Source organism: Perna viridis, chromosome 13 (genome assembly GCF_037379345.1).
Source record: "Perna viridis isolate PV_CMFRI_1.1 ecotype Kerala chromosome 13, ASM3737934v1, whole genome shotgun sequence".
NCBI classification, from domain to species: domain Eukaryota; kingdom Metazoa; phylum Mollusca; class Bivalvia; order Mytilida; family Mytilidae; genus Perna; species Perna viridis.
Genome location: NC_142457.1, coordinates 12578672 through 12606609, shown reverse-complemented (window position 1 = coordinate 12606609; position 27938 = coordinate 12578672). Strand labels below are relative to the sequence as shown.

General features: G+C 33.3%; 1 protein-coding gene across 2 annotated transcripts; it reads right to left on the bottom strand.

Moving 5' to 3' along the window:
* Positions 1-144: 144 nt before the first annotated feature.
* Positions 145-27938, bottom strand: LOC148599625 (uncharacterized). Of its 2 annotated transcripts, XM_088557995.1 has the most exons (12): positions 27820-27938; positions 26552-26666; positions 25384-25817; positions 15868-16039; positions 14117-14289; positions 13441-13489; positions 12725-13060; positions 9928-10239; positions 8872-8907; positions 7698-7748; positions 5553-5591; positions 145-4577 (listed from the first exon to the last, which is right to left on the bottom strand). In XM_088557995.1, the coding sequence occupies exons 2-12, from the start codon at positions 26631-26633 to the stop codon at positions 1564-1566; spliced, it is 4698 nt and encodes a 1565-aa protein (XP_088414121.1). In that variant the 5' UTR covers positions 26634-26666; positions 27820-27938; the 3' UTR covers positions 145-1563. The 2 variants fall into 2 exon arrangements, with proteins under 2 accessions (XP_088414121.1, XP_088414122.1); XM_088557996.1 differs by lacking the exon at positions 7698-7748.

Here is a 27938-nt window from a genome sequence, read left to right as displayed (position 1 = left end):
CATTTGGAAAAATAATTTTAGAAATCTGCATCCTTCGAAGAGTAGTTCTAACTTCCTATGAAGTTTCATCCGAGTCAGATGGGCCCTTTTCGCGAAAATGTGCGTCCACGTTGCAAAATTTAACACTTAACTGAACAAAAACAATCAAGGTCAAAAAATGTTTATTTTGTATAATTGTTTTCCAGCTGTATTTCACGACTGATATTATTCATTTACTATAATATTTCAGTACCAATCATTAATAAAAAGTATTTTAAGGTAGTAGACCCGAGGTAAAGGAGATAATCCAAATTGAAAGGATTTTAGTCACTAGAGCGTTTGAATGATTCCTAATATCGAAGCTTCAAAGTGATACTGACGTTAAAGGGATATAACTCAAAGAAAGGGTTCAACTGCTAGAACAAAGATGCAAGCTCCAGTCACTCTGGTCTTTTGAGGTATTGATTAAATGTTTTAAATCGGTACATTGAGGAATATATTTTATAAGGTGGAAAAACGTTTGCAATGATACCTTTTACTGCAAACCAAGATCTCTGTCATGAGATAATATGGCTAACCAATATTCTTGCCAGTTTTATAACTCCTTAACCTTTAAGAGTAAAAAAATATACCTTTTCTATAATTTCTTTAAGCTTTCTGTTTTCATTTTGTTGTTTTGTTCAGCATATGACTCTATCCAGCATTGAACTACGTTTAAAATATAAGTTTGACCTTTGTGCAGAGTAGAAATATTTGTATGACATTAATTTGCAACAGTGGTTGACTCAAACTGTGCCGGGCAATGCTCTTTTATCAATATAAGTAATCATAATTTGATACTTGGTAACCTTATTGACTATTAACATGATTTGAGCCAAATGATTAATTAACAAAAAAAGATTCCAATGCCTTACCCTACTATAATTAAAATATAAAAAAACTCCACGGTGAACATTGCTGAAAATTTGTTTATATTGCATTTGCATATAAATAGTCTACATAATATCAGTTTTGTACGAAAATTTAATTATGATTTTTTTTTCTTTTTTTGTAAAATAGAGGTTTTATATAAGCAAATAGCTGAAAACTAACCCCCCCCCCTTTTTGTTATTTTGGTATATTAAAAACTAGTATCTCTTCTACAAAATGATTATAATAAAAAAAATTCGATATTAAACCTGACATATTAATCCTTTGAAAGTGCATTTGACTTCATATTCAGTTATTTATTATATATATATTGTCAAAATTACCCTAAAATACCAGATACGGTTCAGTTTGGCCAATGTTTCAGAGTTAAAATAAAATAGCAATATTTTAACCTTCATTGTTCAAAATCTGCACGATGAATTTTTAAGAAATTTGATGAATGATGCACCACAATTAGTGTAATATCATGTGTAAATTTAAAGAAAATTGAATTATGGGAAAATTTGGGGGGGGGGTACCCCAGGTCTACTATCTTAACATAAAGATATAGAATGTTAAGTTTGAATAACCTAAAAACTTATACACATTGAAATATATACATTAATATGAAACGTCATTTCATGCTGAATTTCATTAGGAAGCTTCTTATTATTTTCACTGTATTACGCAATGTGGTTTTTTAAACCTTTTAGCATTATTCAGTTTGCAATCATGATTGCTTGTTTCACAATAATAAGAAGTGATATTGATCTTTGTCAATAATATTTGCACCGTTGTTTCATGATTTCCACTTAAGGCAGCACATAGAGGTGACTGTCCGAATTTATTACATTTTGTAAAATTCGCGTTTGACTTCAGTAACACATTCACAATATTTTGATGACCCATATTACACGCAAGATACATAGGAGAGTTTTTGTCTACATCAAGTTGTGATAAATTGACCCGATGATTTATTAAAAGCCGAACAACGTTCTCGTACCCATGAAGACATGCAATATGAAGCGGTGACATCCCTTTATGATCAGGCTTTGAAGCATCAACCTTTTTTTCAAGCAGTAACTGAACTATTTCAGAATGATTCATTTTACATGCAACATATAGCGGCGTGCATCCACGGTCATCATCCATATTCGACACATCAGCATTGACTTCAAGCAATAGTCTAACAATTTCACAATAACCCCTTTCACACGCATAAAACAAAGGGGTTCGCTTGTATATATCACAATACTCTAAGTTGATATTGTGTTCCATTAATATTCGAACAACAGTTAAATGTCCTTTTTTGCAAGCAATACAAAGTGGTGAACGTCCAATGTAATCAGAACTGAAACTTGCAGCATTTTTTTCAAGTAACAATTGAACTACGTCGGTGCGATTGTTTTCACAGGCTGCATAAAACGGGGATTGTCCATAACCATTACACTGTGTACAATCACAGTTATTTTCCAACAAGAGTTTTACTATATTTGCATTGCCATTCGCACATGCAGCATAAAATGGCGGTTCCCCGTGGTCATATGTTGACGCGTCACTCTTGTTTTCAATCAACAATTTAACTACTTCTACATGACCATTTACACATGCAGCAAATAATGCAGATTTAGTAAGCGCAGGGTCATAGGTTTTATCTCTAACAAGCAATTTGACAACATCTATGAGCCCTTCTCGACATGCTACAAACAAAGGAGATATTATTCCACCGATGAAAGAAACATTACCGTTCCTTTGTAGCAATTGTTTTATTATTACTACATTACCTCTTTTGCACGCAGGGTACAATGGTGAAAAACCATAACTATCACTGATCAAAACATCTCCATCTTCTTTTAACAGCAAATCCACTATTTCTTCATGTCCACCCATACAGGCATAATATAGAGCTGATCTTCCATTTCTATCACGTAATGTAACATCAACTTGGTTTTTAAGAATCAGTTTAACTATATCTAAATTACCTTTTTGACAAGCAATTATAAGCGGTAGTTGTGCGTCTGCATCGTATTGCGACAACTTTGCTTTGTTATCAATAAGTAATGATACTACTTCCAGATGTTCTCCTCTACATGCAGCATGTATTGGATAATGTTGACTGCCTTCATATCCTGCTGCATCAGCTCCTGATGAAATTAGTATATCTACTATTTTTAAAAATCCATTTTCACAACTAATAAACAAAGCAGACTTATTTTTATTGTCTGTTTTGTTAATATCAAATCCTAGCTCAATGAAATACTTGACAAGTTCATAGAAATTAACTTTTGAAGCTTCTATAAGTAGTGTACTTTCTGGTCTATGGTCCATTGGTTCGTCTGTTTGATTTAGTACTATACCCCTTCTTTCTACATTAAGAAATATTGGCTTACAACTGTCGATGTTAGATTTTAGGTAAACCAGCAATTTGTCTCTGTATTCGGGATTTCTTATTTGATCCTCATTGAAAAAGGAAGTGACATCCCCTGATTTGAGATCCGCTAGAAGTCTATCAAAATAACTACTCTCCTTATCTTGCGATATGCAAATAGATGAATCGTGTGTTTTCTGAAATTTAAACTCCTCTATGATAAAATTACTTGGTGCATATTTTATAAATAAATTATCATATTCTTTTGCACAGTGTAAAGCAATCATGTCGTACAATTTATCGTGGCTTATAAAGAACTTTGAACCCTTCTTTTTTATGTAGGTATCCTCAAGTATTGCAAATGTGTCTTTCAGATTCCTTCTATCGCATTCTTTCGCAAGATTGATACCAATATTTTCAGTAACGTACTTAGTTTTCTGCCTCAAAAAAGGATCTGTCTCGATGTAATCGCTATCAATTAACTTTTCATCAAACCCATCATTAAAAAGAGAACATATGACCAGAACAAAACACTTGTATGATTTGTCACGAAGAATCCTTTTGATATCTTGTTCTAGAATTTCAACTGGATTAGAAAAAAATTGTACTATTTTCTCTTCGTTTTGTTTTTCTTGCGCAACTTTACAAAGAAGTGGAAACCATTCATATTGATTTAAGATTGGTTCGAGTGACTTAGTGTTAACATTTGGAAGATATCTTTTTAGCAAAAGGCGTCTTTCTCCAGGCAGTAATTTGTGTTTTTCTGATTGCAAGTTACACACATGCCTGGTAAACAACTCTAAGCTTTGGAACCTTGGGTCTTTAAAAACTTCTAAACGACATGACACCAAAATTTTCGTATTGACCTCTTTCTCGTCAATTGTCATTTCGTTTCTCAATTCTTTTTTGTCTGTCAAAGATTGATGTACTAATTCAATTTTCCTTTTCATGTATTTGAACGGCTTGATTTGTTGACAGGATTTTGCAATACGTTCTGAATGATCTAGCCAAGACTGCATAGATCGTTCATTCATGTAACGTTTCCCACAAATATCGTCCAACACAAAAACTTGGTTTTTCGAGGAATCACTGTATTTCAGGATATCCTCTGGATACGTGACAAAAGGAATTATTTCATATCCATCCTTTCTAAGTTCTAAGGCAACATGGTGTATTATTGAGGACTTTCCAGTTCCGGAAGTCCCTACTACAACTACTATATCTTGGTTCATTATTAATTTCATCACGAAATTTGTTCCCCTGGTAATGACAAATGTTTCTTCATCTTTTTCCCACTCCTCTATGTACAGTCTCTGTTTTTCTGTTGAAATTAAAGTCTCAATGTTTACAAAGTTCGAATTGAGGAAAACATACAAGGAATGCTTACTTGGTTTAACATGATAATTGATTTGTTCAAAGAGTAATCAAGGGAACCAAGGTTATAGCGGTAATCAAAAGAATGTAATCCACGGACAAAGACCAGACATGGAAAACAGACATACACAACAAAGAACATAAAGTAACTAAAATAATACATACAAATTAACAAAAGTAAATGAGCAACTCGGACTCCACTAAAAACTGGGAGCATGGACCAGGTGCACCGGTTGGGTAAGCGTCCTCTGCTTTTCTAGAAACACCCGCCGAGTTGCTCATAAAAAGTCAAGTCCGGGGTAGACAAACGAGGAAAGGAAAACTATGACCCGTTGAATAAATCAGTTTTCCTGGTGCTGATGGATACACCATAATGATCCACGAGTTCAGGATGACGACCATAAAAATAAATTGTAGCAAAATAATCCTGTTCAAAGTGTCATAGTTTCCTCTTTCGTCTACCCGGACTTTTTATGAGCAACTCGGCGGTGTTTCTAGAAAAGCAGAAGACCCTTACCCTACCCGCTCACCTGGTCCATGCTCCCAGCCCGAGTTGCTCATTTGCTTTTGTTACTTTGTATGTATGATTTTAGTTACTTTATATTCTTTGTTGTGTTTGTCTGTTTTCCATATCTGGTCTTTGTCCCTGGATTACATTATTTTGATTACCTCTTTATCCTTGGTTCCCTTGATCACTCTTTTACATTACATGTACCAGCTATACAAAATTAGAAATTATTATTATTAACACCATGTCATAGGGGTTATTTGTTAAAGTCAATGTAAGTCTATGAAGATCTACAAATTTGCCAAAAAAACGCTCTTATTGTTGTCCAAATATAACAAATCATAACAATGTATAATTATCGTACAGAGATATGGTTATATAATTAACAACTGCTACATATTATCAAAAAAATACCTCTCATTTGCGTCGAAATGCATGTACAAACATCTGTAACTGAAAAATAAACACATTTTATTCAATCAACAGCAAACACGACGTTTTAGTCTGTTTAAACAAATAAAATTGAATTATTGCATTCATACGAATCATTACAAATAAAATTTCCTAACTAAAGTATCAATTTAACTACTTTTCTGTCTAAGAATTAGGCAAAGGCTGCATAGTTTGTGACACATGAAGACAAAAAAGTACGCAGAAATTTTATTGCAGTCCCCGTGTACTTATACCTTATAACCTCTTGAAAAAAAAATTTCAATGTGTTTGTAAATTTTGCCTATTTAAGATATTGATAAGTCAGATTTGGTTGAAATGCACTGTTGAAAAATGATGGTATTTTCTTTCTAAGTAAGCCGAAAAAAACAAACTTCATCACAAAAGCGTCAAGATAAGGTAAAACAGCTTTTGGGTTGTTTTTGGGTTTTATTGAATATATTTTATTGAGGGACTATCCATCTAGAACCATCCAGTTCCTATCATATGGATGGCACATGGTATATTTCATCCCACTGTATGTTATCCTCCAATGTAATGTATATACCATATGTATTTCAAATAGTATCAAGATCGTTTTAAATCGACATTTATTTTTTGTATGGACGCCTTCTCAATATTTTATCGTTAATGTATAATATGAAAAATCTTAAATGATCATGAGATAATTTTGATTGTTATGAAGGCCGATGGATTAGCTTTCTGTTAGTTTTAAATTCTTCGTAATTACCCATCGAATCAGAGTTGGACGTCATCCCGAAATTAGTAGTAAATTTTGTTTGAAATCATATATCAAATGTTATGCAAATATTAACTAAAATTTTCTGGCTTCATTACGTCTAGTGCAATAATGTTAAGGGATTACTGTGGGTAGATTCGATTAAAATATGATAAAAAAAAAATAATGTTTTTGCCACAATATTGTTTAAAAAGAACTATTACATCTGGCATTATTTTCATATACATGCGCAAACCGCATATCAAAAAAAGATATCATGTGTAAACTTTTAAAATACACCACACATAGGCGATTTTTAACACTTGAAATAATATCAGAATTCAAAAATTGTAAATATCTTATGTACTTTAAAAAATTAAATACAAAAACAATATCATTCTATTTATGTACGTCCGGTAAAGTCAAATGTTATTGTTCTCCGTTATAATATGGGTATGACCTACCAATAAGAAAGGAAACTAAAGTTGTTTTTTTTTACTTAAATAGGAACATATCTGTCAAAATTTCAAAATTCAATTTCAAAGGAGAAAATGCGAATCTGTAAGCAACAACGAGATACTTGTCGTGGGAAGACATTATTGACAAATTTCTTTGTTGTGTATGTCTATTTTCCATGTCTGTTATTTGTCCCTGGATTACATTCTTTTGATTACCGCTATAGCCTTGGTTCCCTTGATTACTCTTTCAATCCGTCAAAAACATCAACAGGTATTGTAAAACCATGGCTTTAGAAAACTATCAAAACGGGGATGATTGAAAGTTTCAAAGCTATGAATTATTCATACTGATTTCTACCAAAGCTGGTGGAAAATTTGCTAATTTAGGACGTGGTATCCACAAGAAAATGTTGATTAAGGATTTTGTCAAGCTTTACAAATTCATGTGAATTCTTCGTTATACATCTGTGTATACTGATGACATCCCTAATTATATGACAATAACGGCATCACAGGAAGACTTATAAATATTACAAATACAAATATCTTCACAAACACTTTCAGAGACTTATTATTTATTTTTGTGTTGCAACACATTTACTTGAGGAAACCTCATCCTTTCAAAACACGGGCGATAAGTATAATTTTGAATATATTGTAGTATTTGGTAATTATTTATATTTTTTTTAATTTTTTTTTTTTAACAAATACAAAATCTAAAGCATTTATTTTTACATTTGTCCCGTAATTGAATAATAATGTTGTAAAGTTTTGAGGTTAAAATTATGTGAATCGTCATTCTCTAAAAAAAACAGCGACTATATGACTATAACCCTACCAAACTAATCATGAATGAATCAAGTAATGAATAAAAAGGAGTGCAATTACAAATGTGATAATATACATAGTTTTAAATAAGTTTAATTTAGTCACCTGTTTTCTGGGCCTTTTTTTCACATCCAAATTCTGCTTTCTGTCTCTGATCTTAGAAGAAAAAGAAAAAAAATTCCATTTTAATTTTGTTATCTATTGTTATTATTGAAATTAGACCTACATTATTGGCCGAACGGAACAATTGATGGATTTAATTTTAATTATATTGGTTATAACTCTATCTACTTACAGATTTGCTTCGGAAATATTTCAATGGATATGATGTTAGGCATCACTACATGCATATGAAACGAAATATATTGTACGTAGTCAGAAGTACTTGACCGGACCGACGGCTTATATTTACTAAGGCTCTGTGAAAATATTCGTGTTAAATCTAAAAAGTTAACACTTGCATGCATGTCAATTAGTATTTAACAGCATGAAAACCGGATATTTCAATTAGTTTTACTTTTACACTTGTAACAGACGGTGATAAATGATTGACATTAGAAATTGACAGGAAATCAACTTTGGCAGTAAAGAGACGTCAAGTTTAGTAAGATAAACAAATTACGTAGTAATATATTTCAAATTTATTTCTTCAAACCTGTTTTACGGCAAAACGTCATTTTTCCTATAACGCAAAAAACAATAATATGTTAAAGTGTTCTTTATACTTTTTTTTCTGGAGAGCATTGTATTACTTTATCCCAATAAATTTTTATATAGTAGTTTTATAAAACGACCTACTTTTCGTAGAATATTACTGTGATGTTTCATCGCCACTTTACGTGAAATTTATGGTAAGAACAACACGCATGTCTACAGAAACTAGTTTAAAATGTAATCAATGGAACCGAGATTATAGCGGAAATCAGACGAAAGTAATCCAGAGACAAAGATCAGACGGGGAACAGACATACAGACCAACAGCAAAAACAAAAGCATAAATTAATGATCGTTCCATTCTTCGAACTTAGTATTTTGTATGTAACTACATTAATAATTGTATTTTAGCCAAATATTGTGTACCATTAGACTAAGCGGAATAGTTTAATGAAAACGAGGATCCAAAGAAACTTTGACAAGAGTACCCCTTAATAATTTCGGACGTAGAGTATATTCATTTCCGATGAATGAAAAACATCGTATTAACAAGCTATGTTTTAACGAGTTATAGTAACTCAAAATGCTGTGCAGATAAATTTAAAATATAGTATTAATGGCTTACCCTTTCCTTCGAAACGTTCTTTAAATGCTTCTTTACCTTTAAAAAGAAACGATTCAAACTAAAATCTTTTTTTTAAAATCATTTTTGATCATGATTGAAAGTTCATGATTTGTAATTGCACACATCATTTACTTGCTGACCAATTCCGTCACTCTTATGGGGCTGACTTTATAGCTGATCTGACCCAAAAGAAAAAATATCGTTTGGCTAGACCCTTTCATTTCAGTTTCCGCTATATAGATGACATATAATCTTTAAACAATCCTAATTTTGGGGATTTGATACATTGCATCTACCCCAAAGAACTTGAGATAAAGGATACTACAAACACTGTGAAGTCAGCCTCATATCTTGACCTACATTTTGAAATCAGTGGTAAATGAAAACTACTGATCAAAATTTACGACAAACGTGATGACTTTTCATTCAGAATTGTCAACTTTCCTTTCATTTGTAGCAACATCCCTTTAGTATCTGCGTATGGAGTGTTCATATCACAACTCATACGTTATGTCAGGGCTTGCCGAAACTACGCAGACTTTTTGTATCGCGATAGAACTTTAACAAATAAGTTTCTGGAACAGGGTTATGTTGCTACAAGATAGAATTCGTCACTACAGAAGTGTTATGGTCGTCATCACGAACTCGTTGATCGCTATGATGTATCCATATGCTCAATAAAAACTGATTTATTCAACGGGTCATAGTTTTCCTTTCCTCGTTTGTCTACCCCGGACTTGACTTTTTATGAGCAACTCGGCGGGTGTTTCTAGACAAGCAAAGGACGCTTACCCTACCGGTGCACCGTGTCCATGCTCATAGTTTTTAGTTGAGTCCGAGTTGCTCATTTGCTTTTCTTACTTTTTATGTATGATTTTAATTACTTTATGTTCTTTGTTGAATATGTCTATTTTCATGTCTGGTCTTTGTCCATGGATTACATTCTTTTGATTACCGCTATAACCTTGGTTCTCTTGATTACTTTATTATATTATTGATCATATTATTTTCAATAAAAGATATAACAAATGATATATGAGTGTTTTATTGAATTACCTATTTTGATCCGTGTTTTGTCCTGATCTGTTATTTTGATGCCTTCTCTCGTTATGTCTAAAAGAACACTATCTTCTTCATTATATTCCATCAAGTGCTGGAAAGCATTGCCACCTTTTCTGTTTATAATGGACAAAAGACACCTATTCATTTGATGTGTTGTTTTGCATGCTCTTATATTTTCCTGTTCTTCCATATTTATAACATTCTTTGAAATTAAGTAATCCAATATTGCTACAGATGTAATCCTGTCTATTCCATGGACAAATTTGTTGAACATTTTATGAAGTTGAACGGATTCACTAGACACATCTACAAATAAAAATATATGACATTTAGTGCATTCTTTTGATTACCGCTATAACCTTGGTTTCCTTGATTTTTCTTTCTAAAAGTGTTTAATCAATACTGAGAAAGTACTTTAATTTGTGGATACAAATTTTTGTTGATACGGAAATACAAGTTCATTGATTCTTGAATTCGTGGTTTTGAGGTTTTCACTCCAAATCTGGAGCCAACTCATGTGGATTGGCCTACCCACGAAAACTACGAAAACTGGTACCCCACGAGCAACAGAAATGATTTTCCTATTTCCTGTTCCGCCCCGGGTTTTAGTGAAAGAGTAATCAAGGGAACCAAGGTTATAGCGGTATTCAAAGGAATGTAATCCACTGACAAAGACCAGACATGGAAAACAGACATACACAATAAAGAACATAAAGTAACTAAAATCATACATACAAAGTAACAAAAGTAAATGAGCAACTCGGACTCCACTAAAAACTGGGAGCATGGACCAAGTGCACCGGTAGGGTAAGCGTCCTCTGCTTTTCTAGAAACACCCGCCGATTTCATCATAAAAATTCAAGCCCGGGTAGACAAACGAGGGAAGGAAAATTATAAAGAAGGGTAAGAAAAGAGAAGGTTTTTACAGGAAATTGATAGCATATAGTTTTACATTTTATATATTTTTCCCAAATTTGTACGATACAACTTTCAATGTTACGAAGTTTTGATTAGCAATTTTCTGATGTTCTTGGGACACTTCATGAGTAGTATTTTCGTGTATTTTCATTTTTATTTCATTATACCAATTGAAGTCACACTATAAACATTGATCAAGGTAGGTGTCTTATGTATCTAGACATTACCACTAGTGCATTATTTCATTGATATAGATAAAAATACCTTAAACGACCCTTTTCAGAGATAACTTGTAACACGTACTAAGAATAATATGAGGAAGGTGAAACCTTAAACGCCCCCGAAGAAACATATGAATTCAAACACATAAATTCTTTCACAATTTTTGTCAGCCCTGTTATCATTAACTTCCAAATAGGTAAATGTGTCATGATATATGTTTTTTATTGTCTGCATGCATTCTACAATTGTCATGGTCTGAAATATGCATGAGCAAAAATGTCCAGCTTTGCTTAGACACTGTAGATTGCCATGGTCCGAAATGTCTTTGTGTCGCAATGTCCGGTATTTATAGTCTGATTACGTCATTCGGGTGTCATGTTTGACAATCCCCTATCTTAGAACAACATATTTGTCCAGTGTGGTGGACACATTTATCAACAAACGGTGGGCATTCTAATGGGAACAAATTGTGCTCCTCTACTTCCTGACCTATTCCATCACTCTTATGAGGCTGACTTTATAGCTGATCTGATCCGGAAGAAAAAATATCGTTTAGCTAGATCCTTTAATTACAGTTTCCGCTATATAGATGTCGAATTATCTTTAAACAATCCTAATTTTGGGGATTTGATACATCGCATCTACCACCAAAGAACTTGAGATAATAGATACTACAGACACTGTGAAGTCGGCCTCATTTCTTGACCTACACATAGAAATCGATGGTAAAGGAAAACTATTGACCACACTTTACGACAAACGTGATGACTTTTCATTCAGAATTGTCAACTTTCCTTTTATATGTGGCAACATCCCTTCAGCATCTGCGTATGGAGTGTTCATATCACACCTCATACGTAATGCCAGAGCTTGGCGAGTCTAAGCAGACTTTCTGTATCGCGATAAAACACTAACAAATAGGATTCTGGAACATAGTTATGTTGCTACAAAATTGAAGTCATCACTTCAGAAGTGTTATGGTCGTCATCATGAACTCCTGGATCGTTACGGTGGATCCATCTTCGCAATGAAAACTGATTTGTTCAACGGGTCATAGTTTTCCTTTCTTTTTTCGTCTACCACGGACTTGACTTTTCAGGAGCAACTCGGCGGGTGTTTCTAGAAAAGCAGAGGGCGCTTACCCTACCGGTGCACCGTGTCCATGTTTCCAGTTTTTAGTCGAGTCCAAGCTGCTCATTTGCTTTTGTTACTTGGTATGTATGATTTCAGTTACTTAATGTTCGTTGTTGTGTATGTCTGTTTTCCATGTCTGGTCTATGTTCCTGGATTACATTCTTTTAATTATCGCTATAACCTTGGTTCCCTCCTTGATTACTTTTAGAAATAGCTCAGATTTGATTTGTATTTATTCATCAGAGCTAGCTTATGCTGCCTAGACTTGTGTGGTCCTCAATCGCATTTACCAATTATACGGAAATAAAGCTGCCATTATACTGATTCAAAGCACTCAATCTTAAATGCTCAACCGGATATTGATGCTTTTTCTGCCCATTAGTATGTAGAACCCAGTTCATTATACGGCCTTTTACGCTCCCCTTGGGAGCTTAAAAAGCTCATATTTCCTAATTTGAAAATTGTGTTTGACGGTTTGACTGTTATATGGTTGTGAATTACTAAGTAATTTACTCACCTGTCAGTTCTACAACTGATACTGTTTTACTTCCTGTGTTTTGCTTCTGACCTTTCCTCATTTTTCTCACTATATCCATAATATCAGAATTATTTGGTTCAGACTCAGCTAATGCATCTATAAATATTTCAAATGTAGGATATGGTCTGTTCATAATAATATTGATTAGAGTGTTGTTCCGCTGCAATTGGGTTGCTGACTGTTCTATTTCTTCACGATCTTCTATGACAACAACACATAATGAAATAAGTATGTCTAAAACCATTTTGTCTAGTTCCAAACCAGTGTGGAATTTCAACTCATTAAGATGTGTCTTCCAACCTTTATCGAAGGTTTCTGAAAAACAAATACAGCTGAATCCTTACAAACAAGGTCTGAGCTTATCTTTTATATTGATGTTTTACACATTTGTTGTTTGTTTATGAACAACCAAGTTGTCGTTAGTTAGTGTAATACCTTGAGACGTTTTATTTGCATCAACATATATTGGGTAATGCTTGTGTCAATTCGGTTTTTTTTCTACAAAAGAAAAGCTTTATTTTACCTCGTAATCAATGAAATAAAATCTTGTGTTTTTTTTAGTAAAATTCTTGTTTCGAATTTTTCAGTAACATGGTCTGTAATAATTTTTTTTATTATAAATAATTGAAAAGATGATTCTTAACCTAAGAGAACAAACATTTCGATAAGTCACACATCCTGTATAAAATTCATACCTTTAGTTAACTCGTAAAGCTCGCTGTGAGAGGTGTGATCTTCAGTTTCCTGAATATATTATAAAATCAGCAAAGAAAAGCTTACACAACGTCATAATTATCATGGCTGTTAAATAACTAACTTTTTAGTTAAACAGTAACCTATTTAGTAAATCAAAATTTACTTTTCCATATTACTTATTTTTTGTTAATTTAATGTCAAAGGTAGTCCACAAGGGAATAAGAGAAGAATTGAGGAATTTTTTACACTAAGAAATATTCTAAGGAAGCAATAATTTTCTATTTTTAATGACATATCATATAAGCCCGAACAATATCCGATCTTGTATACACTTGGTTGTTTAAATCACGGTTTTTAGTAGATCATTCGAAATATTATATTTAATGGCAAACATTTCGTCACAAAATCATTCACTTGTGTTCACTTTTTTGGTTATTAGATCCTAATAGATGAAGAGATGTCGGTTATTTCTATTTATAACATTCAAGACAAGATTGCCGACAAGGGATCTTAAAATATAATGCTGTTTTCTTAATTATAGTTGACAAATTTCCTAAAATTGCAGTTGAAGTCTTATCAATTACATATGTGTGCACATTGTCAATATCAAACCGATCGGATTGAAATTGAGACGAATAGTGACGATTGAAATGTTATAAACAATAACAACCTCACCTTTTGAAAAAGTACATAATCTCCATTCTCTTTAATGATTTTGGGCGTCGACGAAATTGTTTGTACATTTGATTTGTCAAAATTCTTTGATATTCGCTGAAACCGTAAAAAGTAATCGGCATACTCTGTTATATTGTCCTCAGTATTGCATGACTCTTCGAAAAACTTCATTGCTGTAAAATATAACGGGAGAAAATATAGCTCCAACTTACTTATTCGTCTACATTAACTAACAAAGAATCGCAATAATATATATTTGTTTGACCAATTGGAAGAGTAATCAAGGGAACCAAGGTTATAGTGGTAATAAAAAGAATGTAACCCAGAAACAGTGACCACACATCAAGAACAGACATATACAACAAAGAACATAAAGTAACCAAGTCATACAAACCAAGTAACAAAAGCAAATGAGCAACTCGGACTAGACTAAAAACTGAGAGCATGGACCAGGTGCACCGGTAGGGTAAGCGTCCTCTGCTTTTCTCGATGAATACATTATGAGTTTCACTTTTTCACATATTAGCTATTACATATGACTAAAATCAGAATTCAAAAGTCTTACGAACGCCATCGTGAACTTGATCGTTATGATTTCGTGATGTAAATAATACTAGATGGTATATCTTTCCTAAATGAATATTTGAATGTGAAAGGTACTAAAAGCAACATGTATATTTTTAATTCCGTACTAATGTTTTCAAAACGTTTCTCGGGCTGGTTGCAATATATTGTAAATTCCAAACACATTTTAAATAATATGAGTTTCGGTTTTGCCAATGAGAAATGGAGTTATTTTCTTTTAAAAAAAATAGTTACTAATGCACCGCTACCGAAAATGACGCTAATAACTATCATATGCGGTACATGTGATGCTTCCTATAATACACGCCGTGCGTCTGTTCAAAAAATCACTTCCTAACTGCTGACTTCACTTCTTGAGTACATCATTTCCGACAGAAAACATTTTGAGGTATTCGCGTCATAGACTGATTTCCGATTGCAATATTTACGATACAACACATATACAGATCTGTTGCGTGACATTGTACGGCTAGTAACTAATTCCTGGAACCTTATCCCGGGAACTGGAATATTCATGTCAGAGTATCTAAAACACCGGACGTCACAGGCGCTCCGTCCCTTTTAAAGATAATACCTGTTGCTCGACAGCCATAAGTCATACATTAAATAGTTAGACAGTTATATGTCAAATAAAAATTAGTCAAACAATCATTAGCCAGGCAATCATTAGTCATGCGATCATTATGCAGGTATTCATTTGTCAGGCCATCATTAGTTAGTCAAACAGCCAAATGTGCCGCATTTGATAATCATATAGTGATCTTTTCATATGTATCCATATAATATTCACATGATTTAGATTTTATAATCATATGATTTAAATATGATAGTCACACGATTAAGATATGATAATCACATGATTATTTACATATGATAGACACAAGATCACCATACAATTCTCACATATAATTTTTTGCTTTGAAAACTTTATATAATATTGTGTTTGTGAAAACATGATAATCGTACGATAATCCCATGTAAATTAAACATATGATTGTCCTATTACTCTTGATTCTTATGATAATCATATGTTGTGAACCATATGATTCTGATGTGTGATATTTGTTATTATGTAGACAGTCATTAAACAATCAATTGTCAGATACAGATTTGTCAGATAATTATTATCTATATCAAATTTCGGTTCGATTTAAGTGGTTGCTTACCGTTGATTTCCAATTTATTTAATTCTTGAATCTTCTCTTTTCGAAACGAAAAAGACAATCCACAGAGGTTTTTAATAAGACTTTCCATCGTTCGAAACGAAGATTCATACTTGCTATAAGTCCATTTAGTGAACTTTTGTTCATACCAAGAATGCCGATAAATCAATTTAACCTAAATGAAAAAATAAAAACAAATAATAAATATTGAGAATGTCAGTCTGCTGTACAAGGAGTGACCTCTCATTAGCAGAATTAAAGAAAGTCGTCACAAAAAGAAGGAAGTACAAAATCAAACAATACGTCATAAACAAGAATTAAAAGAATAATCTAAATGGAAAACTAGCACTGAAGAGTTTTATAAATGTATGTTCAAGGAGTTACGACGATATTGTTGCCTCATATTTTAAGTAATTAATGGAACAAAGGTGCTTAAAGGGTTTCGAAAATGTATAACGGAAAATTTCGGTAAATAATATATGACATAGAGTTCGGGTCAGACATGGATGACTGTTGAGTTGGTTAAAAGAATATGGATAAATATGAAATTACAGACACTATTTCTTATCTGATAATGTTGAGGTCATTAATAAAAATGACAACAACGGATCTATATAACACAGCTTTATAATCACAACTTAGTGTTTTATTACATATACTGAATAATTCTCTTTTAATAGAAATTGTAGCTTTGAAAGAAATACGGTTGTACTGGTTTGATTTAAATCAAAGAAAACTTTTCATCAAAACCAACGCTGTATTTGTTCTAAAGATGGTGCAAACATTACACATAATCAATAATCAGGTCTTTATATTTACTTACGTCACGCAAAATGTTCAACATACCCCATTGCCTGTCTTGTAATTATACTCATACACGAAAGAGTATGTACCTAATGTTACTTCTATGTTTTGCTGAGGCTTTATCAGTACTACGTAAAACTACAGCTTTTGTTTATGTTCATGTCACAATGTATATACAGAGGTAGCAACAAGCGAAGGTTTGTCAATGTTTGCAGCAATAAACCGTGCCCTAGGACAATCCCTATTAATAATGTCCACTACATAAGCAGCTGTTGTGTGTATTTCAATGAAGATTCAGATCCAAGCATTAACATGTGGTAAAGATCCGGAATTATTATGTACCCTTTTGACATTTTTTATAGACAACCATGAATACTACACAAATATGTTTAACGAGACATAATAACTTACTTTGTTTCAAATATGAAATTACACTAATTCATACGCGTAATGATGGTACGAAATTACACTTTAAAAGTAAGTAATTAAATCTCTCATTTATAAAATGTGATCAATTTGAGCAAAGTTTGTCAAAATGAAATGTGACTGGCCATTATCATCAAGAAATTGTTATCTTCTTCATATAGACGGACAGAAGAGATTTATTTACTATATAGTAAAACCATGTACAATAGACGATACAATTTCGGACACACATACACAAAGTAAAACAGACGAACATTAAGCTGTACAATACACGTGTGCTTATAAAATTACAGAGGCGAAAGCGTCGTGAACTCAACACAGCGTCCGGCTGCTCTAAGTAAAAGTATTATTTCTGTTTTGTCAAGACATCCAACGTGCTGAAGGAGGAAAAGTATACGACATATTGAGATATATGTCATATTGAAACAGACAATTCGGTCGTTAGGTCATAGTGTCGACTGTAGTACTTAGGTACGATGACTTAAACTATGTTCAACAAATTCCTCACCAAGAAGCTTTTTTTCAAACCCTGAATCCTAGAAAGACTTCTGCTGTGTTAACATGGGCTAATAAATACTGTTTTTCAATTGTGTTTTGTAATCTAAGTTCAATAGTCATAACAGAATGGGTTGCCATGAACTATTGTTTAAATAGGTCTTTGATATTGTTGAATTATATGAATACACCAACACTGACAAAAACATAACACTTTGCTGTGCAATTTTCAAAACATTTTGTTTGTTTACCAAATAAAAACAATTTAAAAATCCACTAGAAGTCAAACCAACATACATATGCAAACGACAAGAGGTAACCTAAATTGTGAATAATAGATAAGTGAAAGTGGTCAAATTAGAATTAAATTACAACTACAAAATTGTCAAAAAATGAATCCCACATCTGCATCTGAATTCATGTGGTTGTCCCATTTGATCAAATAGAACATGTTTAACATTTAAAGAGGGATTCTTGGATAAGTGTTGTGACATATATAGCGAATAGTTAGAAATCTTTATTGTCTTGATCCAGAATATGAAGAACATTGCTGGTATCATTGGTTGTTTCTCCAAAGTAGGAATGGAAAATTCGGTAATTTATAGGAAGTACGTAGATTTGCGATGTCCTGGAATGCGGAAAAGCGAAATTGTGAGCCTTGCGTTGCCTGATCTATATCAAATATTGGTGATAAAGAAGTTGAAACTTGGAGCAAAAATATTTCACCAATAAGATGAAAATACGATTTGAAAAATAAAATCGTCTTAGAAAACTTGAATAACTGTAACATTTGTTGAAGTACATATATGAAGTGATCTCGAATAGGTAAGCTGGCGTTCTTTATGATTGCATAAAATAAATATTGACAATCATTACCGACGCGTCAGATTTGGGACAATTTACAAAATAAATATTCTAAGCTCACAAAGAAAATACCCCAACTTCAAATGGACTTAAATGTAAAAAAAATCTTGTTGAATTATCTCATTTTAGTATCGTAAAACAGTTTATATATTCCTTCAATCACCTGTACATAAGATACTCAACCTTCATATAAAATGTCATCAAAATTCCATGTTTGTTTTTGGGGAAATTGTGCAGCCAAAGTTTAAACATACAAAAATTAGATTATCTCGGAATAATCCCCTGGGTTGTAGTTATGTCTAGGGTTAGGGTTAGGTCTAGAGTCAGGTGTATGTATGGTGTTTTTTTCAGATCTAGAGTTAGTTATGGGGTTAGGGTTAGGGTTAGTGTTAGGGTTAGGGCTAGGGTTAAGGTTAGGGTTAGGGTTAGGGTTAGGGTTAGGGTTACGGTTACGGTTACGGTTACGGTTAGGGCTAGGATAAGGTCTAGGGGATTGTTTATGTTTAAGGTTATGTCTACGGTTAATGTTAGGGACAGAGTTATGACATTTCCGCAGGGCAGAAAGAAACTGTCCTACTAGAATTAGAACTATTGTTAGGGTTAAAGTTTCAGGAAGGTTTATGGTTAAGTGTAAGATTAGGTTTAGGGTTATGTTATAAGTTGGGGTCAGATATTGATGTTTTGTCTAGGGTTATGGTTAAGTTAGGGTTAGGGTTATGTTAGTGTTTAGAGCTAGGTTTAGGGGTTAGGGATAGTGGATGGGGTAAGTTTAAGGTTAGGGTTGGGGTTAAAGTAAGGGTTAAGGCAAAGTGTATGGTTACACTTAAGGTTATGTATATAGTTTAATTCAAGTATTAGTATTTGTCTGGGGTAAAGGCTATGTCCAACAATAGTGGAAAATATCTTATAGATTAGGTTATAATTCTAAAAGGAGGTGTGCTCTCAGTAAGAACTACAGTCAGTTGAAAGGGCTAAGGTTAAGGGTATGGTTATGGTTGATCTTTAGAATAGCGCCTGGGTAAGAGTCTATCGCAGGTTTGGTTCAGGGTTAAGATTGACGTTAGAGCTTTGTGTTATGCATGCTATTGTTCAACGCGGGTGTGTTAAGGAGAAATGTCATAAATTGTCATATTTTCATCTACGAAAACGAACTACTTTTAAACTCATCAATATATGTGGAATTTCGTCGATGTATACAAGTATAAAATAAAACCTCCCGAACACAAAAGGATCAATAAAATGTCAAAATGTGCAATAAAAATGAGCCGAGTAATCGGTTAATCAAGCCTTGATCGGACCACATAAATGTCAAAAGTGCAGTGGGAAGATGACAAAATTGTACATCCAAATTTTAAAAGTAGGTCATTGAATGTATATATTTTCCAAAAAATGCTGCGGGAAGTGTAAAAAATCTACATGGATGTTACAAAATGGCTCGTAAATTGCTTGTGATGAGATATATTTGCGTTTTCTTGTATTTCAATGAATATTAAAACAAAACACTACCGATAGATAACTTCCCGAAGCAGTTTTCATCTAAAATAAAATATGCTCTTTAAAATGAAGTATAAATCAAGTTGATCGACATTTGCATTTTCTGAACCATATAATTTTTCACATAGCAGCGACATTGAAACAAGCGCAACGACGACCTCAGACACGTTGACATCTGACGGATACGTGTGAATAACCGATTTAGTTGCGATAGCAGACTACGATTTGAGTTTCTTATATTTTGACGAATAAAAACATTTTTTATTGAATATTGTAGTTATTTATATTAAAATTTGCAGAAAAATCGATAACCTGCGTTTAAGATGTCTCCCTTTTCTGCTGAACAAAACATGGTTACCTCCCTCCTTTTGTATATTATCGTAGAAAATATTCCATATCCAACAATGTCTTGGCAAAATATCCTTTCATTCATATTTTCATTTGACATTTGACATTTCACGAAATCTGCATAAGTGAATAAAGTTTTTTTTAAGATAGCTAAAGTATGTACCGGCTTGGCAATTGGTGTAAATGTGAACTGTTTAAGACATTGCATGGGTGTACATGTACAATTTAAACTCTCGTAAGTATTTGTTTTATAAGGAACAAGAGGTATCAACATAGATATTTGAAGTTGAAGAACAATTTGTCAACTAAGAAGAGACAACATTGTGGTGCTTTTGATCCATTAAAAATAAAATAGTTAAACTGATTGAAAGTGCAATTTGATTGTAATTTTGAAAGAACTTTTTCAGGGTTAAATTTCAAATCAGACTAAAGGTTTAGTTATAAAAATAGGTACATGGTTATTGCTAAAACTTAAGGATATAGTTAAATGCAATCACAGCAATAGGGTAGAGTTGGTGTTATTAAGATGATGTTATCGTTCTGCTGAAGGGCGTAGATATCATAATGATAATGACTGCTGTTATAAGAAGATTTATAGTAGGGATGAGGTACAAATCACATCTCGGTTAGATACATGCTTATGAATAAAGTTAAGGGACAAGTCTATACTCATATTCAGAAATAGTAACTTGGTAGGGTTGAGGCTTCCGGTAGCTTAAATGTAGATCTAGAATTAGTAATTTGGTTTACCTTTGGAAAAGATCGATATCAAAATAGTTGTAAAAGGAGGTAGAGCTACAGTTGATGTCAGATTAAAGTTAGGGGTAGGGTTAATCTGAACTTAGCCTACATAGTGAATTGTGGAATGAACAATAAGTAGTGTTAGACGCATGGAAATGATCAGGAAGCGGACAACGCCATGAATGATAATTAAAAAAATATTGAGTTTAATGTTACCTTTAACAGTACAAATTTGTTCTGAAATGGACGCTTGATGTAGCACGTGATATCGTGTCATAAAAATATAGAGAAGTTTGGTTTAACGCTCTGACTTGGGGACGTACAAGAAAAATCAGATCAAACAAACATCTTCGATCAACGCTGTAAGGAGATGAAAAAAGCAAACAAACAAACGAACAAAATATACTTACAATAAGAGACAATTATTAATTTATGAAAGAAATCACAACCTTGGTGATAAGGGAGCGGTCATAACCAAGCTATAACTGAGAGTAACTCAAATTCATGTCTTTGGAATTGATATAACCCCACTTAAATATTCCACTAATCAAGTTATTGAGGAGAAGACAACATGCAATTAACTTACAGAAAATCCCCCCCCCAAAAAAAAAAACAAAACAAAACAAAACAAAACAAAACAATAAAAAAACCAAACAAATCTTGTAATTACCGTTAAAGATTCCGAACATACCGAAAAACACCAAACATACAAGCGGTATATAAAAGTTATAATAACCGCAGCAGAAGGTAGACATACCAACTGACATATGCGCACCAGCTAAAAGATGAAGGAATAACCCCATATCGCAGCAGCAACAGCAGAAATAGAAAAGAACGAGGAGCAGCAGCAGTACCTGGAAGGAAAAAATCACCTAGGTACAAGCAGCAGCAGCAGGTAGATTACACGGACAGACAAGCAACAGCAAATACAGGCTGCAGAAATAAAGTTCCAGACCCTACCAGTAGATAGGACCCATACAACATGGTTTATCATACTACGAAACTTTGATGACTTTGCAATATCATGATGCTTTGCAGAAAGAAATACCCCAATATATTTTGATGAATTGGCTACATACAAGACCCCTATACAATGAATACGCCCAAGAAGTTTTTTGCAAGTACAAAAGATTCATCCATAATGAAACTCAAGAATTGAAATCCAAGAACCCAGCAGATGGAAACTTTTTCATATACCAGACAGACGACCGCTTTGATATCGACGTCAAGGAATATTTGGACGACCATTCAAATATGTTGGTTTTTAACCAGTGTCCCAGTAGCACCCACTGACACAAAGGGGAAAAAGATGGTTTTCCGAAGTGTCGCAAAAATACACGAAACGCATGTATCCTAATTTAACAATATATTAGTGTTATGTTGTTGGTCCAGAATCTGGACAACAAGAGCAATTATCATTAAAAATCTCAGGGACGAATCACAGGTCATGAACATGGCCAAATAAATGTTCACCAGAAGGACAAACAACTTTATGATATTTAACAAGTATACCACCATTGGACCCCATGGATATTTACTCAGATTGAGAAGCAACACTTTCCCCGGCTAAAATGAGGATGTGTTCTTGAATGCAGATAACTATAAAAAGAGATGGAAAAGAATATTGGTTCACTTTGTGACCAAAGGAGATGGAAGCACCTGGAGCAACAAAGATTTACAAGGTAGTTCCCTGTAGAAGAATTCATTAAGAAGAGGTCACCAGTCGTGATGCCATACAAGTGCAATGGATGAAAGAATGTGCCAACTGCAAACCAAGGAATGAGCTGACAAAATAAAGTGAGGCCACTAAAAGAACTCGTGGTAGTCCAGCTAGGGGAAAGAAAAAAGCAGACCAGAGAACAGATGTGGCGCCTATAAATGGAATGGAAAATTTCGGAACAAAGATAGTGCAGATGCATTACGACCTGAACAAAAGCGACACGCAGTCAGAATATTAAATACTAGTTCAACTAGGTGCATCATATTGGTCTTCGATACCATAATCTAATATAATAAGAGGATATGTCATCAAACATAGCAGGAGCTATATCGGATTTAAATGCACAAAGAACGTTCAAAGACCAGAAGAGATATAAATCGAGGAACAACAGGAAGTGAAGGTTGAATTGAGACCACTTAATTGCAAAAAAAAAAACAGCCTTGACGCCAACGATACTGGGACGGCAAGAAGACTCATATTAAAGCGGAATCTAAAGGACATTGGATCGTGAAACTATTTAATGGGAAAGAAACAAAGAATGGTTTATGGAACAGACCATGGAGCAAGACCCGGATTTGAAAAACAAACGACATAATGACAAAAGGAGCAATGAATGTGAATTGTAAATAAAATGTAGAAGGAAAAACTCTTGTTGTGTAATAAAATACTTAAAAAAAAGACCTCCTTACAAACAAAAGTGTAGCTCAAAACCGATGACACCTACTTAAACCGTTAGTGACAGCATTGTAAAAAATGAAAACTTTTACAAGCATTTTTCTGATAGAGCCTTATACCACTGGGCAAATGAAATTTGAGTGTAGGTAATATGTAAAGATGGAGAATACTTTGGCAGTAGAAAGTCCAAAATTTTTTATAAAGAAACAAAAGACAAACATTAAACGGTCATACAAGGCTGGCTCAAATTTAAACAAAAGAAGGGGCGGAGGAAACAAGCGACGAAAGAAAATATGGAGAGAAAAATAAAATCCGTAAGTCAATGGTTTACCCAATAGACCCCCATAACACGGATCAGATCAAGTACACGAAAAAGGAAATCGGTTTACCCGATAGAGCCCCATATAAAATGAAAAGGTCGAGGGCATCTGTAAACATTGAATAGGTGATGAAATAGTCGATAATAAAAATCTAAAAACTAAAATGAAAGGCAATACACCATTCAAATGCTCTTAACGTTCCGATTGTAAACATCAGTTGTACGAAAATAGGTTAGTATAACCATTTTCAATATAGTCTTTAGACGTTATTAGGTTAAAATACCAACATTATTTATTTAAACTGAATTATACAAAAATGTTAAACATAATTAGATAACAAAATTTAAAACAATGACAAATTTGATTTTCCGGTTTTAACATTCCCCGACAATAATCTCCTTACAACTGTCAAGTATTCATAAGGCACAATAAAAAGCGGTTAAAAATCAATACATGGGCTATCGAAATGATATACACCGTGTAAAAATTTATACTTAACGTATCGCCCTGGAACTCTAACAAATAGGCTTTTGGAACAGGGTTATGTTCCTACAAGATTGAAGTCATCACTACAGAAGTTTTATGGTCATCATCATGACCTCGTGGATCGTTATGATGTATCCATCAGCACCATGAAAACTGATTTATTCAACGGGTCATAGTTTTCCTTTCCTCGTTTGTCTACCCCGGACTTGACTTTTTATTAGCAACTCGGCGGGTGTCTCTAGAAAAGCAGAGGACGCTTACCCTACCGGTGCCCCTGGTCAATGCTCCCAGTTTTTAGTGGAGTCCGAGTAGCTCATTTACTTTTGTTACTTTGTATGTATGATTTTAGTTACTTTATGTTCTTTGTTGTGTATGTCTGTATTCCATATCTGGTCTTTGTCCCTGGATTACATTCGTTTGATTACCGCTATAACCTTGCTTCCCTTGATTACTCTTTCTAAGTGAATTAAACAACCAATTTAACATTGTTACAAGGAAATACGGAAAATACAAGCAAATGATTTACAAATCAATATCAATTAAATAATTACAGATAACGAAAATGTAGAAATAAAACAAACAAAAATACACAAAGAAAGATAAGTAATTATACCCTTCATTATACTTATCTATTTATGGAACGTCATACTATATAATGACACTAATATGGGCACTTAATGATGATACTTATGAAGATCGTATCCTCCCTCCCAACCCTTAAGCGTCCCATCCTAGGTCAAGGGTCCTCCGTCCAAGTCCACTTCCGTTTCTCCCAAGGTCCTCTCCCCCTAACGGTCCCTTCAGGTCCCAAACTATCCCCCGGTCACGTTTGGTCCCCTCCATCTCCCGTTCATTTTGTCTTAGACAACCTGTCATCAATAGGTGAAACAAGTTCATGTACGACAGACAATCAAGAATACACCATTAGTCATCTCATTGCACAACCAGGTGTCTGATATGTTGAACATTGATCCTAACAGATCTTCCGGTAGAGTGCACATTTACAATAGAAAACCCAATAGAAGGTCATTAAAGCGGTCTAGAGTGATGTCCTTGAGTAGTGCTATCATTCATACCCCATTGGCCTGAAGAAAGAAAAAACTTTTCAAATGTGTAAAATAGTCATTTCATTCTATTCATAAATACCTTTTCAGCATCTGTTCTTATTTGTGAAGAAAACACGTCAATACTGATTATAATTTCAAGCAGAGCTGATATATCACATGCATCATCGATTGCTGAAAATGATACTAAAGATGCACGAAGGAACAGTTTTGCCAAGTCCACAGGATTTCGGACGCAATAGTCATATTTTATTAATGATTGCCCATACTTCTCATGGTTATCATTGATTAAATCATAATTCAGATAAACTGGCTTAAGTGTTCCATCTCCTCTATAGCATTCTAGTCGGTTTTCAAAAACTTGTTTATCTATTTTTTGGGATTTCTTCAAAAACTCATATAATGTTTGTAGTTTTATTTCGACAAACATTCTTAATACATCGGCAAAACATGTATGTAGACAGACACCGACTAACATCCATCTTTTTATGTTTTCGTCAACTTCTTTAAGGTTGACTAAAATTAGAAAAAAATGAGAAATTATTTTGTTATTCAAAAATATACTTTTGAAAGTTGTAAGGGTTAATATTGTACTGGTTAGAATTTTGTTATTCAAAAAGATACTTTTGAAAGTTGTAAAGGTTAATATTGTTCTGGTTAGAGGTCTGCCTCTGAAGTGAGACAATGTACAGATGGGGTAATTCGCAATTTTTTTTTCGCTTCGAATTTTTGTACAACAGAACTACAGATTTCGTTCTAGTATATAAGCTGTCGACTCTATACCGCAATCATTTTTTTTTCATTAAGTATAATTTTTTGATTTGTATATTACTTTTGTCAAACCAAAGGGTGACGCTAAAATAAAAAGATGCTAAATACAAGTATTGGTAAATAAGCAAAACCAAAGTGCTGTATACTGTCAGTGATCGTATACCATGTGACTAGTAGTCTACTGTCAAATATTTAAGTTTCTCAAATTAAGAGTTAAAATTATGTATAAAATTTCACCTCTTACAGATCTACAAATTTTGTAGGATTGTTAGTAATCGTTTGTAATTGGTAAAAATTAGCCTCAATTTTGACCCGAAAAATTTTACAAGAGTTATAGGGCTTTTGCACTTCAACATTTTTGTGGCAGCGGGGACATATGGCTTTGAGTTACCAATTAAGGTTTTTAAAATTACATCCAGTCTGTACATATATAATGCCGTATGCTTTAATTTGTCCATTCATCTGAAAAATAAACAAACCTATTCCACCCAGGACAGGGGCTAGACACTGTTCTATTAGCTGAATAAGATCTGGGTAGGTAAAGGATCCAACTTCAGCCATATTATATCATTGTTAAGTCCATTATCCCACTACCTGTTTGAAATATTAAAAAAAACACTCGAATTTGTTCGTAAAGTACAAAAAAAACAACAAAAAATGATTGGTATTATTATAGACGAAATCAGTTTAATAGAGGTAGGAAATACACGCAGACGTTTATCACTACGACTAACATTTAATGTGCCTTTTTTAGGAAGAATTTCCCTTGTTTCCCTTTTTTAGATTGTGCCGTGGTGCGTGGTGTAGTTCCAGTAAGATAAAATACATTTTTTCAATAATGTAATAAAAATTTATATCATGTTTATGTGTATACTAATTTACAATGATAACGTTATACTGAGCATGTAATGTGTTATAATTTGAAATGAGATATCACAACATTACGACCCGATTACCTATTTGTCCTGGTTGCTTCTTTTTATCGAACTGCCCCGACCTTAAAGTGAGTCTTTTTCATGAAACAAGTTTTCATAATGTCATAGATCGTTATGGTGTATCAATCTGCTCCATGAAAACTGATTTATTCAACGGATCATAGTTTTCCTTTCCTCATTTGTCTACCCCGGACTTGACTTTTATGAGCAACTCGGTGGGTGTTTCCAGAAAAAAACATAGGACGCTTACCCTATCGGTGAAACTGATCCATGCTTCCAGTGTTTAGTGAAGTCCGAGTTGCTCATTTGCTTTTGTAACCTTGTATGTATGATTTAGTTACTTTATGTCCTTTGTTGTGTATGTCTGTTTTCCATGTCTGGTCTTTGTCCCTCGATTACACTCATTTGATAACCGCTATAACCCTTGGTTCCTTTGATCACAAATTCAATTTGTTATTATAAGAAAGGTATAAAAATAATTATATATGAGGTTTTTTTAAACAATACATCATGACTTAGTAAAGTTTTAGAATAACTTATTTTGAATTAAAAAAAATCCTTATTTCATTTTCAACCATATAAAACAATAATATTATACCTTTGAACAAATTCGTCAAAGGGATTAACCCTTGAATTTTGAACTTTTCTCCGTAAATTTAAGCTACATAATTTTGCTTATTGTATTTGTCGAGAGTTTACAGCGATCGAATTTGTTTTATTTTAATTATTTGTTTATTTTGTATACTCACTAGATTGTCTATATTTATCCAGAAAATTAAAAAAAATCAATAATTCAGTAGAATCATACTTACACTATATTTATTTGCATCCACGTGTTCATTATTTTGAAATATGTATTAAAACTACCTCGACATTGTTACTGTACATATGTTGATAGTGTCGATTTGTATACTATCTTAGTATTTATAAA

Excerpts from the sequence above, each read along its gene's own strand:
- LOC148599625 (XM_088557995.1), bottom strand. The coding sequence starts at position 26,633 with ATGGCTGAAGTTGGATCCTTTACCTACCCAGATCTTATTCAGCTAATA. Across the intron at positions 25,818-26,551 it reads CCCTGTCCTGGGTGGAATAG|TCAACCTTAAAGAAGTTGAC; the intron begins GTTTGTTTATTT and ends TTCTAATTTTAG. Across the intron at positions 5,592-7,697 it reads AAAAAAGGCCCAGAAAACAG|TTACAGATGTTTGTACATGC; the intron begins GTGACTAAATTA and ends TTTATTTTTCAG.